Source organism: Sciurus vulgaris, assembly GCF_902686455.1.
Source record: "Sciurus vulgaris genome assembly, chromosome: 2".
NCBI lineage: Eukaryota > Metazoa > Chordata > Mammalia > Rodentia > Sciuridae > Sciurus > Sciurus vulgaris.
This window is the reverse complement of record NC_136462.1, coordinates 17355345-17376099: the sequence shown is the minus strand read 5'-3', so window position 1 is coordinate 17376099 and position 20755 is coordinate 17355345. Positions and strand designations below refer to the sequence as shown.

At 37.1% G+C, this 20755-nt stretch overlaps 2 protein-coding genes across 2 annotated transcripts in view; one reads left to right on the top strand and one right to left on the bottom strand.

Moving 5' to 3' along the window:
* GALC (galactosylceramidase) overlaps nt 1-20755 on the bottom strand; it is a 74920-nt gene that overhangs the window by 27056 nt on the left and 27109 nt on the right. Inside the window, 2 exon segments of the mRNA XM_079128983.1 lie at nt 1923-2047; nt 4036-4191. Of these exon segments, the coding sequence (XP_078985109.1) occupies nt 1923-2047; nt 4036-4191 (281 nt within the window).
* Nucleotides 15460-16749, top strand: LOC306654930 (S-phase kinase-associated protein 1-like). The gene has a single exon (XM_079128982.1). The coding sequence runs from the start codon at nt 15546-15548 to the stop codon at nt 16035-16037; it is 492 nt and encodes a 163-aa protein (XP_078985108.1). The 5' UTR covers nt 15460-15545; the 3' UTR covers nt 16038-16749.

Below are 20755 nucleotides of genomic sequence, written 5' to 3'. Positions count from 1 at the left end.
TAGAAAAGCAGAGAAAGGTACAAATGAGATAAAACGGTTATGATTGGGTTTCTTTCAAAAAGTCTGTCTACCAATTTGAGTCTGATTCTAACCAGCTATATTCTAAAGAAAAATACCTTCCAACCCCATATTTCATGTTTTAATTGATTAATTCAGTTAAATGATGTAATTGCAACAAGATTCGTGGAACAACTGGTAAAAATAAAAGAACCTGACAATCCAAGAATTTTAGTCTTTTCTTTCAAGAGTAAAATTAAGTCACTCCTACTAACCTTTGATCATCTCTATTTAACCTTTCCTAACTACAAAAGGAAGGGGACGGTGATTAAAAAAAAAAAAAAGTTAAGGCACTTCAAAAACTGCACAGTTTACAAATTTGTTTCCACAACATATATATTTATTGGTCACTTCTAAAACTGATTCTGAAAATAGGTTAAGCAATATTCCAAGTACACAGTCCCCCAAAATTAAAAAGAAAAGTCTCAAATTTCTAATACTGTATCAATCACCTAAATAAGTAGGTACAAGAATTTAAACATTTAAGGGGCTGACCAAACAAGACTCTAAGTCCAACTTAATTTTCCCATATTTTTGAAAAAACAACTTAAGGAGTTTAGAATAATGTCATTATAAGATGATGCATTTCCTAATTACAGATCTGTCTGAGGAGCACACATCAACTAAAAATGAAAATCACTGAAATACAGATTTAAAATTAAAACAATTTGAATTCATACTTTTCCTTTGAAAAGTATGCCTATGACTTTAAAACAAAATGGTCATAAATGTTTAATACTTTTACAAAAAAATTCAGTATAAATCAACAGACTTTTTATTTTGTTTGAATTACATTCATAATTAATATGGTATATCCCTTCATCAAAAAGTGAAACCATGTCATCCACTTGTCTGCATGATCTCAACTTCCCTTGTGACTAAGGAATGACACTGTAGAAAAAGCTTTGTTTCAATGAGAACAGATCAATCTACAGCTTGTCTTTGAGCTATACAAATCATGTCCTGTCTGGGACAGATTTAATTCATCTCCTGGTTTTGGGAAACTCAACTTGTCTCCATCTACAATTCATCTCAAATTCCTTTACTCCATAAAAATTTGTAATTATATTGACTCTTCCTTTAAACTGATTCTAACATCTGCCTGGTTCCTTTATCATTTGAGAAACATAAAATCTTCAGCATAAGCTCATTTTTTGTCTATGTGAGGAATCATGATTTTATCTTTTCTGAAAATGAGTTTTTAACAATACCCATGAGTAGAGTGAGGGAACAAACTAAAGCCATTATATTTCATATGTTTATATTTACTTACTCATTTCATGATTCAATAAATATAGCATTTGTTAATCAACTTATATTTGTTATTTATTACCTTCAATTTTGTTAGCATACTATTCTAATCAAAATAATTCATATAAAAAGACAAACTGTCTCCTAGACTAATTTTAAGACTTTTAGATGCTCTGAATTATAATAAATCTGTATGAACACATTTTATTAGCCATTATCATAACTTGTGATATTTAGGTGATTATTTCTGTCTCCACCACTAGACACTCCTTTACCTCTTCTCCTTCCCTCCCTTCTACTTCCTCCTCTCCTCCTCCTCCTCCTCTTCCTCTTTCTCTCTTTCTCCCTCCTCCACCCCTCCCTCTCTCTTCCTCTCTCTCTCTCTCTCTCTCTTTCATTCTTTCTCCTTTTCCGTCTCCCACTCTTTTTTCTAATGGTCTGGTTTTAGAATAATTATCTGTGGAATATAGAAAGTGATCTCATTACAAAAAATATTCTTGTAAAACACTGGCTAACCTCAATTAAAATAGAAACACACACTTAAGACATGAACATGCACACAGTTTGTATGATGTCCTCTAAGTGTTTAGAGAGTGAGAGAATCTGAACCATACCTGATACCCAGATAGGAGATTCTACCACATAGTGTCCACTCCAAGGCTCCTGGGCAGTCATCAATCCACATCGGCCATACGGCAACTGTTCATAGTAACTAGACACCAAATTCCAAGCGATTGTGCTAAAACATTTATTTGATAAAAAAGAAATACCAGAACAACTTGTGAGAAAATATAAATGTCTATGAACCGTGCGTAAAAAGTTCTTATCATAATTATATGTGTAACTGACCATAAAATGACTACCCCAAAACCTATAAGTTGCCTAAGTTCACTCACATTTTGAAAAATCCAGTGTTGTATGCATCTAAACATTTCTAATGGTGAATTACACATGATAAAAAACATACAGATGTATATGAGATATACAGGCTTTTTACTGGACAATGGAATAGTCACATAAGCTTTTTATTGCATTTTCTTTTTTTTTTCCTTTTCCACTGTGGGTTTGAATTCAGAGGCATTCTAGGACTAGGATACATTCCCAGCCCTTTTTATTTTCTATTTTAAGGTCTCGCAGAGTTGCTGAGGTTGGCCTTGGATTTGAGATCCTCCTGCCTCAGCTCTCCTACCTCAAAGGTCACTGAGATTATAGATGTGTACAAATATCATTTCAGCTTGTATAGTGCTACTAATTAAAACAGAAACTTCCATTTCTGGGAAAAGGGAAATAAAAGGGTATATTTTCTACATTGGTGTTTCCCAAATTTGCAGAATCACCTGCAATACTGAATAGAGAGAGTCCCAGAGTCCTCTTTGTAGATTCTGCTTTGGTTAAGTATGTGCAGCTGCCTAGCAGTCAGTAAAAACAAGTACCTTGGTGCTTAAGGCAATGCAAGTTTGGGAAATACTGCTTTATGTAACAGAATATACATAGGCATGCAAAATCAAGTAGAAATAAACTTAAATATCAAAGGAAATTCATAATGGAATGTTAAGTGAAAAGCACATCACCTAACAGATTATACAGTATGGTCTCAATTTTGTATTAAAAATATGTATGTGTAAATAAAATATAGAAGGATATATACCACTATTTTTAAGGATAATTATTTCTGGATGGTAAGATTATAGGTGATTTTTTTGTTTCACTCTTTTTGTATATATCTTCAGCATCTAAATTCTCAGATATAACATGCATTATCTTAATACCAAACAGGACATGAAAAAGCATTATTTTTTTCAAAAAGATATCCAAAAAATGCAAATGTATGTCAACTTGCATTAATGTCACAAAAATACATAAGTTGGTTTGCTCTTGTCCTATTTTTCAGGGTCTTAGAAGGCTAATTTGAATCTAATAATCTAATTGTAATTAAAGTATCATCAAAGAAATAAGCAATGCTTCCTTTAGAAATAAGTAAAGGTATGTTCTTCCGTAAGAACCTCTGTTTTGCAAATAAATGGTTACCCAAGTTAAGAGATCCCATGAGAAATCAGCAGGCCCGAGAAGTAGTTAGTCTTTTACAATATATGGCCTGTTTTTTTTTTTTTTTTTTTAATAAGATCACTATTTTAAAAAATGGTGAAGAAAACTACTGTAGATTAAAAAAGACTTGAGGGTCACAATTTTTAATGTGAAAAGCATGGTACTTAACTAGATAACTAGATCTTCCTTCAAGAAAACAAAAAGTGATAAATGACATTTTAGAGGACCATGAGGAAAACCTGAATGTAGACTGGGTATTAAAATATTTTCAAATGCTCAAATGCATGAAAATTACATTCTAATCATATAAAGAATATCCTTATGTTTTAGAGACACTAAAGTATTTAGGGGTATGGTGTCATGATATATAATTTATTTCATAACTGTTAATTTAAAATATATGTTGCTTGTCAAAAATAACAGAACTTCATGAATCATACTATCTATGTTATACCTCAATTAACACAACTTTACTTAATATAAGCTTCACTCAAATATAGAAAAACAGGTACAGATTAGATGTAAATTAGAAGTAGGTATAGGTTATGCATGAAGCCAACAACACAAATGTTAAAATCATTGACTCCATGTTATGAGAACATGGATGCCCATCATCCCTTTTTTCCACTTATTGTCTAAATTTGCTGTCACAGAAACCCCAAGAGGATTTCAATAACTTACGAAGTCATGTAACCATTGATATAATTTTGATTTAATATGCGACCCCAACAGCCAGCACCCACATCACTGTTTAAAGTGCTAAAATCTTCAGAGGACCAAAGCTTCTTCTCAGTCAGCTTTGCAATCTGTACTGTGTGGGTCCCAGGATAATGAGCCCTAGAAAAGAAAAGGGAAAAGGGAGTGGGTAAAGGTCAGAACGTGGCACTTACAAATATTTGCTGAGCGAATTACACACAAGTTTTCTCCAAGGTTTCCTATTTTTGAAAACTGGGCAGCTTCCAGACAGATGGCAGATTGAATGTAAGCATCTGCTTCCCACAGTTCTGTCCTGAGATACTCTTACAATGATAACCAAAAAAAGGAAGGAGATAAACCTATAGTCACACAAATGACATAAAATAGATGGAAGCATGTTGATGGTCGGAGATGGGAAAGGATACAGCCAACAGCACTCCAAGAGGAGCATGAGGTAGAGACGGGATTCAGACTTTCCAAGGGAAGCTAGAGAGCTTGGGGACCGTAGGCGGGAAGAGGCAAGGAGGAGGCCAATAACAGGACTAGTGAGTCTATTACATAAAGCAGCACCATCTCCCTTACTCCTGCTCCAAGTGTACAGAAAGGAGGACAGCCTGGCATTTATGGCCATGCAAAATACAAAAACAAAAAACAAAACCCTACAGTTGATTCTTTCTCAAGAAAAAAGAATAAACTATATTGTCAAATGTAGAAATTACTCTCTCAGAATGGTTGTAGTTCTCAACCTGGGTAATTTTGTCCCTGAAGTGAGTATTTGCCAAAATTTGGAGAAACTTTTTCTTCAACTGTCCCACCTGGGGTAGGGGAGATTTGACATACCAGCATCTAGTGAACTGAGGCCAAAAATGCTACCAAACATATAAAATGCACAGGACAGGCGTCCACAACAAGGAATATCCAGTGAAAATATCAATAGTGTTAGAAGATGAGAAATTGCCCCAGAAAATGAATCCCTCCCTCACTCCAGCATTTGAAGGGAGCCAATCTGGTGAAGTAAAAAGAATACTTAACTACTGCAGGAGTAAAATACTACCATAATGAGGACTACTGAAGCAACTGATTACATGAATAAAAATATCATGAAATAGTAAATGTAAAGCAGAAAACAGATTGCTAGTACAATAAGAAGAGTGCATGTGAGTTAAATAACTTTGGGAATAAGAGTGTATACTTTTTAGGTCAACAATTATTTATAAAAAAAAAAATTAACACCAATACAAGCAGAAAAGGGAGATTGGATGATATCAGAATTCCAATCTTTGTAGTTTGGTGTTAAGCAGTATTCATAACATCAAAAGAATGAGTGTGAAAACATTCTATTGTAGAATTTAATATCCTTGCACAATTACCTTAAACTTGGAAATCAAACTACTAATCTTTAAAGAGACAATAAAATGGTAAACTAGAGACTGTGGGCACATACCAGCTGCTTCTGAGAGTGAAACAAAGCAACAGGTATGTGGCTGCATGAGAAGGTGGGGAGCATGGGAAAGTGCTGCAGCGAAACTGGAGAGGTTCAGCAACAGAAGCACAGAAATAATGGTTTTTAGGATAATAAGAGAATGAATACAAGAAATGGACTGCACCAGAGATGGGTACATGGCAGCTCAGTGTGGGAGGGAAAGCTCCCTTCTGTGGGCTAAGAGGTTCCCAGTCATCTCAAGAAATGCAGAGTCCATTAATGAGCAACTACACTCTTGCGCAGACAGGACACCTGGACTCTGTACATCAAGTCAAAGCAGGAGGAGAGGTTCCCACAGTGCCAGACACACAGTGCCAGGAGAGGGAGCCACCTTAGAAAGACAGCACTTTCTAGGCTTTCTGTGGGAGCTCAGAACCTCCTGCATTTTATATATGTGTCTTCAAGACCCAACAGTCACTTTTTTTTCACTGGGTCAACAGGCACCCACCCTGACAGCAGGCTGGTCCCAAGTAAGAGGCTACCACACAGTCCACTGAGAACTCTGGATGGTGGGAGAAGTTTGCCAATCCTTTCCCATCACTTCATTCTAAGTGAAGGAAAGCAGAGTGTTTCCATTTAAAATTGGTGATTTGATCTTTGTGACAGAGAGACCAGCCCTGTGTGGATTCAGAAGTGGCTGGGACCAGAAGTACTGCAGCTGGGAAAAACCTGGTACCCACAGCTCCCAACCAAACACAGATCCTGCAGCCCAATTCCCTCTTGCCCATCAGAGTCGATCAGAGGGGTCCCCAAAGCAGCTCGGACACTCCCTACCCTCTAAGAGCACTGAGTAAGGCTCTCAGGACCTAGGATACAGAGCAGTTTAGAAAGGTCCACAGGCTCTGCGGACAAGACTGGGTTTGGCAGGCAGTTCCTACCATACTCATGACCCCAGACACACTTACAAAAAACAGGTAGTAAGGTCAATTTAGTTCTGTAGCAGCCAACTTCCCTCAGCAATCACTAGTGGGCAAAGAGGGGCAGAGCTCATGCTAGTCTCCCCTAAAAGGTTTGGTCAGTTTGGGTTGGCGCAGATAAGAAACAAGCTAACTACGGTTGTATCCTACAAGTCACCACGCACCCCACACTCCATAGCTGACAGATTTTAAAAATAAAAATCCCAGAAACAACTCTCTCCATTTAAATTGTCTCAGAATTAAATCTTTTATATGTATATAATTAGCATATATACATATACTAATTTTACTATCAGCCTGTTCTATTATTACTCTCCCTTTCTAATCTTTTGTTAGTAGAGTTAATTTTTAATAAGTTTTTATTGTATGTTGATGTTATGGTTTGGATGTGAGGTGTCCCCCAAAAGCTCAGGTGTGAGACAATGCAAGAAGGTTTGGAGGAGAAATGATTGGGTTGTGAGGGCCTTCACCCAATCACTGAATTAATCCCATGATAGGGATTAACTGAGTGGTAACTGAAGGCAGGTGGGGTGTGGCTGAAGGAGATGGGGCATTGGGGATATGGCTTGGGGGTATCTATTTGGATCAAGCAAGTGGAGATCTCTCTCTCTCTCTCTCTGCTTTCTTATCCTCATGTGAGCTGCTTCTCTCTGCCACATTCTTCCTCCATGTTACTCTGCCCCACCTGGAGACCTGAGGAATAAGGTCACCTATCTATGGAGTGAGACCTCTGAAACCATGAGCCCTCAAATAAACTTTTCCTCCTTTACAGTTGTTCTGGTTGGGTTCTTTTAGTCACGGCAGTGAAAAAGCTAACTAATACAGTCGATAGACACATTCTCTTCAGAAGTTAATGAAACTTCCCCCAAATAGACCACATCTTAGACCATAAATAAGCCTTAGCACGTACAAAAAACTGAAAAATTTCCTGTATCTTATCAGAGCATAATAGAATGAAATCATAAATCAACAGCAAGAGAAACTACAGAAACTGTACAAATATATGAAGATGGAACAATGCACTTTTCAATGACCACTGGGTCATAGGGGAAACCAGAGGGAAGTTTAAAAATGTCTGGAATCAAATGAAAATGAAAATACAACATTCTAGAATCTGTGGGATATAGCAAAGACGGTCAAGATAGAAGTTTATAGTTATAGGTGCCTACATTTAAAAATCTGAGTGATCTAAAATAAATAATCTACTGATGTACAAAGAACAACGAATGAAACCCAAAACCAGAAGGGAAGAAATAATAAAGATCGAGCTGAAATTAATGAAAAGAATAATAACATAGTTTGATGAACTGAAGAATTAGTTCTTTGGAAAGAAAAACAAAATTGATAAACCCTCAGCCAAACCAACCAAAAGACAGAAAAGATACCCATGAATAAAACGACATGACAAAGGAGATTTAACTACAGATATCACTGAATCCAGAGGATCATTAGGGACTATTTTGAAAACGTACATTCCAATGAATTGGAAAATCTATGAGAAATGGATACATTCCGAGACATACACAACCTACAAAAACTGGACCAACAGGATATTAAAAAAACAAAACAAAACTAAATAGACCAATAATAAGCAATGGGATTACATCCCTGCCACAAGAAAAGCCTCGGACCAGACAGACACCCAGCTGAATTTTACCAGATCTTTAAAGAACTAACACCAGTTCTCCTCAAACTATTTTATAACATAGAAAGGGAAGGAATGTTTCCAAACTCATTCTACAATGCCAATATCACCCTGATACCAAAACTTCATAAAGAAGTGACAAAGAAAATTGCAGACATACATCCTTGATGAACAAAAACACAAAAATCCTTAATACAGTACTTGAAAACTGAACTCAATAACACATTAAAAAGACCACACCACTATGATCAAGTTGATTTCATTTCACGAATGCTAGGCTGGTTCAACATATACAAATCAATAAACCCAATATATCACATATATCAAACCAAAAATAGAAATCACATGATCATCTCAATAGATGCAGAAAAAGCCTTCAACAAAATTCAATATCCTTTGATAAAAATCCCTGAAAGAAACTAAGTATAGAAAGATCTTATGTCACCATAATATTGGCCATCTAGGAAAAACCCAAATCCAACATCACACTGAATAGGAAAAACTGAAAGCAGTCCTCTAAAATCAGAAACAAGAATGTCCCTCTCACCATTCCTATTCAATAGAGCAGTTGAAATTTTAGTCAAAGCAACTGGGCAAGAGAAAGAAATAAATTGGTTTGCAAATAGGAAAAAAGAAAGTTACATTATCCCCATTTGCAAATGATATGATCTTATACTTAGGAGGTCTTAAAGGCTCTACCAGAAGACTTTCAGATCTGATAAACAAATTCAGCAGACCAGGGTAAATATATCAACACAATCAACAGTTTTTCCTATAGAAACATCAATAATGAATCAACCATTTGATAAAGAAATCAGGAAAATAATTCCTTTCACAATAGCTTCAAAAAATAAAATAAGCTGGGCATGGCACACACCTGTAATCCCAGCAGCTCAGGAGGCTGAGGCAGGAGGATGACAAGTTCAAAACCAGCCTCAGCAACAGTGAAGTGCTAAATAAATCAGTGAGACCCTGTCTCTAAATAAAACACAAAATAGAGGTCAGGATATGGTTCAGTGGTTGAGTACCCAGGAGTTCAATCCCTAGTACCCTGAAAAGATAATAATAAATAAAATAAAATCCCTAGGAATAAATCTAACCAAGAAAGTGAAAGACATAACACAAATTACAGAAGACTGAAGAAAGATATTGAAGAAGACATTAAAGATGGAACTTGATTGACGTTATTAATATTCTCAAATGGTCATATTTCTGAAAGAGAGCTTCAAATTCAATGCAATACCCATCAAAACACCAGAGGCACTCTTCACAGAGCTAGAAAAATCAATCCTAAAATTTCTAAAAAAAATAGCCACAGCAACACTGAACAAAAAGAGCAATGTTGGAAGTATCACAATATCTGATTTCAAAATACACTATAGAGCCACAGTAATAAAATCAACATGGTACAGGCATTAAAAATACACAAGTAAACCAATGGAATAGAATAGAAGACACATATTTAAACCCACAAAGCTACAGCCACCTGATTCTTGATAAAGGTGCGAAAAACATTTCTTAAGAGAAAAGACAGCCTCTTTAACTAATGGTGTTGGGAAAAATCAAATATCCTTAAATAGAAGAATGAAAATTAATCCCTATCACGCTGTACAAAAACCAATTCAAAATGGATCAAATACATAAGAAAAACACATGAAACTCTGAAACTGCTAGAAGGAAACAAGGAGAAACATGTTAAGATCAAGTCACAGGCAACAACTTCCTGAATAGGACTCCATTAGCTCAGGAAATAATATTAAGAACTGATGAATGTATGGCATCAAATTAAAAATCTTCTTCACAGTAAAGGAAACAAAGAAGTACAGACAACCTGCAGAATGGGAGAGGACCTCGGCCAGCATTCTTCCAACAGGGAATTAACACGCAGCATACATAACAAACTCAAAAAACTAAATACACAAATTCCAGTCAATAAATGCCCAAATGAACTAAATAGACACTTCTCAAAAGAAGTGCAAATGTCCACCAATAACTACACAAAAAAAGTTCAACATCTTTAGCCATTAGGAAAATGCAAATCAAAATGACACTGAGATTCCATTTCACCCTAGTCAGAAGGGCAATCATCAAAAATGCAAACAACAATAAATTCTGGTGAGGATGCAGGGCAAAAGGAACACTTACAGAAAATGTTGCTTGGTATGTAAATTAGTTCAGCCACTATGGAAATCAGTATGAAAGTTCCTCAAAAAACTAACACTAGAACTACCATAGGATATAGCTATATCACCCCTGGAATTAAAGTCAGCATGCTGGGCTGGGGTTGTGGCTCAGTGGTAGAGCACTTGCCTAGTATGTATGAGGCACTGGGTTCAATTCTCAGCACCGCATATAAATAAATGAAAAAAAGAATTCCTTCAAAAAAAAAATAAAGTCAGCATGCTATAGAGATACCTGTACACACAGTTTATCATGGTATAATTTATAATAGCTAAGTCATGGAATCACCCTAGGTGCCCAACAGATGAATGAATAAAGAAAATGTGGCACACATACAAATTGGAATATTATTTAGTCAAAAAGAAGAAAAAAATCATGTCCTTTGCAGAAAAGGGGATGGAATGTGTTAAATGAAATAAGCCAAACTCAAAAGTATCATACATTTTCTTTCATAATTTGGAGAAAGGGAGACAACATGAATGTAGAAGTGAGACTATCAGAGAAGAAGGGGATCAGAAGGAGGGGTGAAAGGGGTGGATGAATAATGAACAAGTAGCCATCATCAAAACATGTTATAGGTATGTACAATTTTGAGACAATGAAACCCACTATTCTGTATAATTAATATGCACTAATAAACTACTGCTCTTGCACTACTAATCTTTTTAAAGATATGATTTGAATAAATTTCCACACTTTTCATTTATTCTTTTATCCCAAAACTCATTCTACAATCATGATATTTTGCTTTGGCACCTCAGCCAAACACTTAGCTACTTGTCTTTGAGGAAAATACATGTCTGATGTAGCTGGTTAAAATATACTTGTATTTTTTTTAAATCATGAAAGTATCATGTTACCTATGATCAATAGATGTTAGGATTATGAGTGACTTCTAATTCTATATTTATAGTTTTCTACATTTTACAATTTGCTATAAAAAGCATGCACAGGAGCAGGTGACATATACTGCATTCATAAAATGATGAAATTGTTACTATGTACAAAACTGGGCCATTTATTAAATGATCTGAATGAATATAGACAAAATTGATACTAAAAGTTGAGCCTCTCCCAATGTCCAGATCTATCATTACTAGTAACACAGTCCAGTAAAATTTCCCTATCATTTGGCACCATGACTTTTTCAAACTTCAAATGATAAATATAAGATCACTGAAAATGAACTGACTTTATAGCAAAAAAAACAAAAACAGGAGGGTTTCAAGATGGCGGACTAGAGAGTGGCTGCATTTCATGTTGCTCCAAGACTCAGGATTCAAGAAGAGGAGATATTGAGAGACTTGGGATCAACTCAAAGCCGCCAGGTGAGTCTCTCCCGTTGGGGAGGCGTCCCAGACGGGGCTGTAATCCCGGAACACAGGGAACTTTGTGAAGTACAGCTGCCCAGTGAGACACCCCTCTCCCCCACTGGAGCAGTGAACTCGGACAACTGGGAGCATCGTAGAGGAAGCAGCTCAGCACAGCGCTTGGACTTGGAGCAACCACTGGGGCTCCGGGTGGCTGCCCAGAGGAGGAGCTGCGCGGCAAGCTGTTTGGATCTCAGAGCAACTGCTCCTGAACACTGGGGGTGCCCGGAGGAGGAGAGGGAGCGTGACGGGTTGCTTGGACTCGGAGTGACTGCATCAGGGCTATGGGCGGCTGCCCAGAGGAGGAGGTGAGCGGTGAATTGTTTGGACTCAGAGCGACTGCTCCTGAACACCTGGGGGTGCTGCCCGGAGGAGGAGGAGGAGTGCGGTGGGTCTCGGAGCGGCCGCACCAGAGCTCCGGGCAGCTGCCCGGAGGAGGAGGTGTGCAGCGGGTCACTTGGACTCAGAGTGACCGCTCCTGAACACCCGGTGGGGGGGGAGGGGGCTACCCAGAGTAGGAGGAAGACCGCGGCGGGTTACTTGGACTCAGAGTGACTGCACCAGGGCTACAGGCGGGTGTTGGGAGGAGGAGGCATGCAGTGAATTGCTTGGACTCCTAGTGACCGCACCAGAACACCAGGCGGCTGTCTGGAGGAAGAGGTGTGCGGCCAGTCTCTGGGACTCGGAGCGACGGTACGGGGCTCCAGGGGGCGGATCAGAGGAGGGGCCACATAGCCAGGCAATTAGGTGCAGAACAGGGTCCCAGGACCTAGGAGGCTTCTTGGTGGAAGAGCCGCACAGAGACACGCTTAGGGGCGGAGCGAAGATTCCAGGACTGCGGGCAGATTCTCTGAGGAGAGGCAGCCTAAGGAGACTCGTCTGCGAAGGGTGAGCCTCCCAGGCCCAGGGGGTAGGTCCAGACCCCTGGGAACGTTGCAAAGGAAGGCAGCCCAGCCCAGACGGTAGTTCTGGATTGAGGGGAACCTCTAGGAGGGGAAGTGACCAGCGAGATCTCCCCAATGGGTGAGTCTTCCCTGCTGGGTGAGGTTTTCCCACAAGGATGGTAAATCCAGAGACACAGGCCCAAACAGGCCTTGCCTCAGCCCGCAGCCTAGTTCCCCTTTGGATGACCATTGGTCAACAAGTGGAAGCACCTCTGCCCTCTAGCAGGGAATATACCCCACCTGAAGGCCACCACTCCTAGAGAGGCAGCTTCCTTGTGGAGCACCGCACTATCAACTTCCTCCAAGACTTTAGGCTACTGAAGGCTAAGAAGGGATATACTAGAAATCTCCAGGGACATTATAAGTCAATAGAAGAAATCTGCAATATCTTAGCATCCACTGATACCTGAACAATATGAAAAACAAGGGAAGAAAATGCTCCAAATTTAGATGTTACATCAATACAATCCAATGACAGCACGGCAGAAGAAATGACAGAAAGGGAGTTCAGAATGTATATAATTAAAATGATCAGGGAAGCAAACGATGAGATGAAAGAGCAAATGCAGGCATTGAATGATCGCACCAATTGACAGTTAAAAGAGCAAATATGGGAAGCAAAAGATCATTTCAATAAAGAGTTAGAGATATTGGAAAAAAAACAAACAGAAATCCTGGAAATGAAGGTAACAATAAACCAAATTAAGAACTCCATAGAAAGCACAACCAATAGGATAGAACACTTGGAAGACAGAACCTCAGATATTGAAGACAAAATATTTAACCTTAAAAACAAAGTTGATCAAACAGAGAAGATGGTAAGAAATCATGAACAGAATCTACAAGAACTATGGGATATCATGAAAAGGCCAAATTTAAGAATTATTGGGATTGAGGAAGGCTTAGAGAAACAAACCAAAGGAATGAACAATCTATTCAATGAAATAATATCAGAAAATTTCCCAAATCTGAAGTATGAAATGGAAAATCAAGTTCAAGAGGCTTATAGGACTCCAGATACACAAAATTACAACAGACCCACACCAAGGCACATTATAATGAAAATACCTAACATACAAAATAAAGACAGAATTTTAAAAGCTGTGAGAGAAAAGAACCAAATTACATTCAGGGGGAAACCAATACGGATATCAGCAGATTTTTCAATCCAGACCCTAAAAGCTAGAAGGGCCTGGAACAACATTTTTCAAGCCCTGAAAGAAAATGGATGCCAACCAAGAATCTTATACCCAGCAAAACTTACCTTCAAACTTGAAGATGAAATAAAATCCTTCCATGATAAACAAAAGCTAAAAGAATTTACAAAAAGAAAGCCAGCATTACAGAACATTCTCACCAAAATATTCCATGAGGAAGAGATGAAAAACAAAGAAGCAAATCAGCAAAGGCAGGAATTATCCTAAAGGAATTGTCAAATAAAGGAGGATCCAAGTTGTGTCAAAAAATAAATAAATAAATAAAATTTTAAAAAAGGAACCAAATGACCAGGAATGCAAATCATATCTCAATAATAACCAATCCTGAATGTTAATGGCCTGAACTCATCAATCAAAAGACATAGAATGGCAGATTGGATTAAAAAGAAAGATTCAACAATATATTGCCTGCAAGAGACTCACCTCATAGAAAGAGATACGCATAGACTAAAGGTGAAAGGATGGGAAAAAACATACCATGCACATGGACTCAGCAAAAAAGCTGGGGTATCCATCCTCATTTCAGATGATGTGGACTTCAAGCCAAAGTTAATCAGAAAGGATAAAGAAGGACATTTCATACTGCTTAAGGGAAGCATAAATCAGCAAGAGATAACAATCATAAACATCTATGCCCCAAACAGTGGCTCATCCATGTATGTCAAACAAATCCTTCTCAATTGCAGAAACCAAATAGACCATAACACAATAATACTAGGTGATTTTAACACGCCTCTCTCACCACTGGACAGATCTTCCAAACAAAAATTGAACAAAGAAACCATAGATCTCAATAACACAATCAATAATTTAGACTTAACGGACATTTATAGAATATACCATCCAACCAAGAGCGAATACACTTTCTTCTCAGCAGCACATGAATCCTTCTCTAAAATAGACCATATATTATGCCACAAAGCTAATGTTAGCAAACACAAGAAGATAGAGACACTACCTTGTATTCTATCAGATCATAATGGATTGAAATTAGAAATAAATGAAAGAGTAAAGAACAGAAACTACTCCAACACCTGGAGATTAAACAGTATGCTATTATATGATGAATGGATAACAGAAGATATTAGGAAGGAAATTAAAAAATTCTTAGAGGTAAATGAGAACAAAGAAACATCATATCAAAATCTCTGGGACTATGAAAGCAGTACTTAGAGGAAAATTTATTTCATGGAGCGCATTCAATAAAAGAAGTAAAACTCAACAAATAAACGACCTAACACTACAGCTCCAAGCCCTAGAAAAAGAAGAGCAGACCAACATCAAAAGTAGTAGAAGACAGGAAATAGTTAAACTCAGAGCTGAAATCAACAAAATTGAAACAAAAGAAACAATACAAAAAATTGACAAAATAAATAGTTGATTCTTTGAAATAATAAATAAAATTGAGAAACCTTTAGCCACTAACAAAGAGAAGACAAGAGAAAACCCAAATCACTAAAATTCGGAATGAACAAGGAAATACCACAACAGACACGAGTGAAATACAAAACATAATTAGAAGCTATTTTGAAAATTTATACTCCAACAAAATAGAAAATTTCAAAGACATCAACCGGTTTCTAGAGACATATGAATTGCCTAAACTGAACGAGGAGGATATACACAATTTAAATAGACCAATTTCGGTGGCCTTGTCCTGCGCCTTTTTCTTTTTTTGTGTGGACGCCGCCCCGCTCCCGTCAGCCCCCGGCCCGCCGTCTTCTGGAGACCAAACACCATGCCTTCAATTAAGTTGCAGAGTTCTGATGGGGAGATATTTGAAGTTGATGTAGAAATTGCCAAACAATCTGTGACAATCAAGACCATGTTGGAAGATTTGGGAATGGATGATGAAGGAGATGATGACCCACCTCCTCTACCAAATGTTAATGCAGCAATATTAAAAAAGGTCATTCAATGGTGCACACATCACAAGGATGACCCTCCTCCTCCTGAGGATGATGAGAACAAAGAAAAGCGAACAGATGATATCCCTGTTTGGGACCAAGAATTCCTGAAAGTTGACCAAGGAACACTTTTTGAACTTATTCTGGCTGCAAACTACTTGGACATCAAAGGTTTGCTTGATGTTACATGCAAGACTGTTGCCAATATGATCAAGGGGAAAACTCCTGAGGAGATTCGCAAAACCTTCAATATCAAAAATGACTTTGCTGAAGAGGAGGAAGCCCAGGTACGCAAAGAGAACCAGTGGTGTGAAGAAAAGTGAAATGTTGTACCTGACACTGTAACAGTATAAGGATTGTTCCAAATACTAGTTGCACTGCTCTGTTTATAATTGTTAATATTAGACAAACAGTAGACAAATGCAGCAGCAAATCAATTGTATTAGCGTCATATTGTCCTTATTGCATGTGTAGTTTGAGTAGAGACTCCAAACCTATGGCTGAATTTCTTCTAGTATGAGAGCAAGTTTCTTTTTTCTTTACTCTGAATAAAACTGAACTGTGGTTCTCTGTAGAAAGTGGCATTTTGGGCTTTCCCTCCTTTTGTAAAGCAATTTCTGCATAGTTTATTGTCCAGTTAACTTTAGTGAGCTTTTAAAAGTTGGCATTGTAAATAAAACAACTTGCAAAAAGTTTTCTGAAATAGAATTAACAAAATATTATCTTTATTCATGAGTTGGAAACTGGAAAAAGGCTACTTGAAGTAAACGTTTTCAGTTGTGAGTGTTAGGATGTCTTCCAGCCTCCCCGACTCAATCAGTACCACTGGGGTTGATTAGCCTGTATGTGACAGGGCTCCCTTAACTGGACTGAAGGACTTGGGTTTTTGGTTTTTTTGGGGATTTTTTTTTTTTTTTCTTAATCTCAGCTTTGAATATGTTGCCTAAAGACTCATTTATTACCCAGTTTGTGGATTTTGGGGGGAGAAATGTAACTAGACAGTTTGATAGCTTTTCAATTAAAAAGGACACTTAATTCATGTGGTATGTCATCTTTTTATAATCAGTGTTCCCATGTGGGGGAAGCTATTCCTACTACTTGCATGTAAAAAGTAATTTAACCTTTAACATTGAAATATGTGGCAAAACCCAGAAAACATTCATCATGAGTGCAAGATACTTTCAATAAAAAGTAAGTTGTGTAAAAAATAAATAAATAAATAAATAGACCAATTTCAAGTAATGAAATAGAAGTCATCAAAAGCCTACCAACAAAGAAAAGTCCAGGACCAGATGGGTTCTCAGCCGAGTTCTACAAAACCTTTAAAGAAGAGCTCATTCCAATACTTCTCAGAGTATTCCATGATATAGAACAGGAGGGAACCCTCCCAAACTCATTCTATGAAGCCAATATCACCCTGATACCTAAACCAGACAGAGACACATCAAGGAAGAAAATTTCAGACCAATAACCTTAATGAACATGCACGCAAAAATTCTCAACAAAATTTTAGCAAAACGCATACAAAAACATATTAAAAAGATAGTGCACCACAATCGAGTAGGTTTTATCCCAGGGATGCAAGGTTTGTTCAACATTAGGAAATCGATAAATGTAATTCACCATATCAATAGACTTAAAGTCAAGAATCACATGATTATTTCAATAGATGCAGAAAAAGCATTTGATAAAATACAGCACCCCTTCATGCTCAAAACACTAGAAAAAACAGGGATAGTGGGAACATTCCTTAACATTGTAAAGGCCATCTATGCTAAGCCCATAGCTAATATCATTCTAAATGGTGAAAAACTGAAAGCATTCCCCCTAAAAACTGGAACAAGACAGGGATGCCCTCTTTCACCACTTCTATTCAATTTCGTCCTTGAAACTCTAGCCAGAGCAATTAGACAGACCAAAGAAATTAAAGGGATACGAATAGGAAAAGAAGAACTCAAACTATCCTTATTTGCTGACAATATGATTATATACTTAGAGGAACCAGGAAATTCCACCAGAAAACTTTTAGAACTCATAAGTGAATTTAGTAAAGTAGCGGGATATAAGATCAATGCACATAAATCTAATGCATTTTTATACATAAGTGATGAATCGTTGGAAAGAATAATTAGGAAAACTACCCCATTCACAATAGCCTCAAAAAAAATAAAATACTTGGAAATCAATCTCACAAAAGAGGTGAAAGACCTCTACAATGAGAACTACAGAACACTAAAAAAAGAAATTAAAGAAAACCTTAGAAGATGGAAAGATCTCCCATGTTCTTGGATAGGCAGAATTAATATTGTCAAAATGGCCGGCTATACTACCAAAAGTGCTATACAGATTCAATGCAATTCCAATTAAAATCCCAATAATGTACCTTACAAAAATAGAGCAAGCAATTATGAAATTCATCTGGAAGAATAAGAAACCCAGAATAGCTAAAGCAATTCTTAGCAGAAAGAGCGAAGCAGGGGGTATCGCAATACCAGATCTTCAACTCTACTACAAAGCAATAGTAACAAAAACGGCATGGTATTGGTACCAAAATAGAAAGGTAGATCAATGGTACAGAATAGAGGACACGGACACAAATCCAAATAAATACAATTTTCTCATACTAGACAAAGGTGCCAAAAATATGCAATGGAGAAAAGATAGCCTCTTCAACAAATCGTGCTGAGAACTGGAAATCCATATGCAACAGAATGAAACTAAACCCCTATCTCTCTCCATGCACGAACCTAAACTCAAAATGGATTAAGGACCTCGGAATCAGACCAGAGACCCTGCAGATTATAGAAGAAAAAGTATGTCCAGATCTTCAACATGTCGGCTTAGGACCAGACTTCCTCAACAGGACTCCCATAGCACAAGAAATAAAAGCAAGAATCAATAACTGGGATAGATTCAAACTAAAAAGCTTTCTCTCGGCAAAGGAAACTATCGGCAATGTGAAGAAAGAGCCTACAGAGTGGGAGAGAATCTTTGCCAATCATACTTCAGATAGAGCACTAATCTCCAGAATCTATAAAGAACTCAAAAAACTCTACACCAAGAATGCAAATAATCCAATCGACAAATGGGCTACGGAAATGAACAGACACTTCACAGAAGAAGATCTACAAGCAATCAACAAACATATGGAAAAATGTTCAACATCTCTAGTAATAAGAAAAATGCAAATCAAACCACCCTAAGATTTCATCTCACCCCAATTAGAATGGCGATTATCAAGAATACAAGCAACAACAGGTGTTGGCAAGGATGTGGGGAGAAAGGTACACTCATACATTGCTGATGGGGCTGCAAATTGGTGCAGACACTCTGGAATGCAGTGTGGAGATTCCTTAGAAAGCTTGGAATGGAACCACCATTTGACCCAGCTATCCCACCCTTGGCCTATACTCAAAGGACTTAAAATCAGCATTCTACAGAGATACAGCCACATCAATGTTCATAGCTGCTCAATTCACAATAGCCAGATTGTGGAACCAACCTAGATGCCCCTCAATTGATAATTGATGAATGGATAAAGAAACTGTGGTGTGTATGTATGTATGTGTATATATATATATATATATATATATATATATATATATACACAATGGAATATTACTCAGCCATAAAGAATGATAAAATTATGGCATTTGCAGGCAAATGGATGAAATTGGAGAATATCGTGCTAAGTGAGATAAGCCAATCTCAAAAAACCAAAGGACGAATGATCTCGCTGATAAGTGGATGATGACACATAATGGGGGGTGGGAGAGGTTAGTGTTAGGGTTAGAGTTAGGGTTAGGGAGGGGGACAAGAATGGAGGAAGGAAGGACTGTATAGAGGGAAAAGAGGGGTAGGAGGGGTGGGGGGAAGGGAAAAAATAACAGAATGAATCAAACAACATTACCCTATGTAAATTTATGATTACACAAATGATATGCCTTTACTCCATGTACAAACAGAGAAACAACATGTATCCCATTTGTTTACAATTAAAAAAAAAAAAACAGAGCAATGTATCTACACTGAACTGAAAGAAAATCAGGACCTCTAGACAAGGCAGAACTTGATGGCAGCTCAGTTTCTAAAATTGCCTAGCACTCCTCCTGAAATCAAACAGATCAACCAGGTGACATTAATAAACAAGATATCCATAAAGACAAAACATTCGTGTGTATCTATACACCAAATAACAAAGCAGCAACTTTCATACAGTTCAAACTGCGTAAGATGGACAGGAGAAACAGAATCCTACTACTAAGAGGACTCACTCCTGGTAGCCCTGGACAGCTGAAGCGGAGGATGTAATTAAGACACAGAGTATCTAAACAGTACAATCAACTAGGCAGATGTTATGAGCTCAACATTGTATCCTGATAAGAGATTACACACTAAATTTGAGAAAAAAAATGTTTTAATTTAAGTAAATTATTTGACATTAAATGACCAGAGTGCTATAAAGTTAGGAATTAATAACAAAACAGACTATATGTGATAAAACTAAAGCTCAGAGAAAATTTTACTGCGTACAAATGTTCTGTGTCAATAAAAACAAAATAAATTAAACATCCAGTTTCTTCATAAGATACAGTGAAACTTATACTTTAAATATTTTTCCTACCCAAATATATTCCAGATCAACATAACTTTCTCAAGTCTTAAGCTATTTATGAAAGTTTTAACAATAAAGGCAAAATTTTCATTCTAATTTCAATGTATAAAATGTTTAAACATAAGTACATAAATACATTGCTTCTCTTGTCACCCTCCAAAATCAATCCTAAATCTAATATAATCATGTCTCTACCAATTTCCAATAAGAAACAGGTTATGGAAGCAGGTTAAATTAATCTACAGGGATGAAATCAATAAATTCTAGACAGAAACTTTACAAGACAAACAACATAGTTTCTTCAACAAATAAATTAAAAGAAAAAAAAACCTAGGGATTAAAAGAGTCTTAAATATCAATGAACCACAATGTATGAATCCTAAATGGATCCAGTTTCAACCAAATAAAATTGTAAAATAATAATAA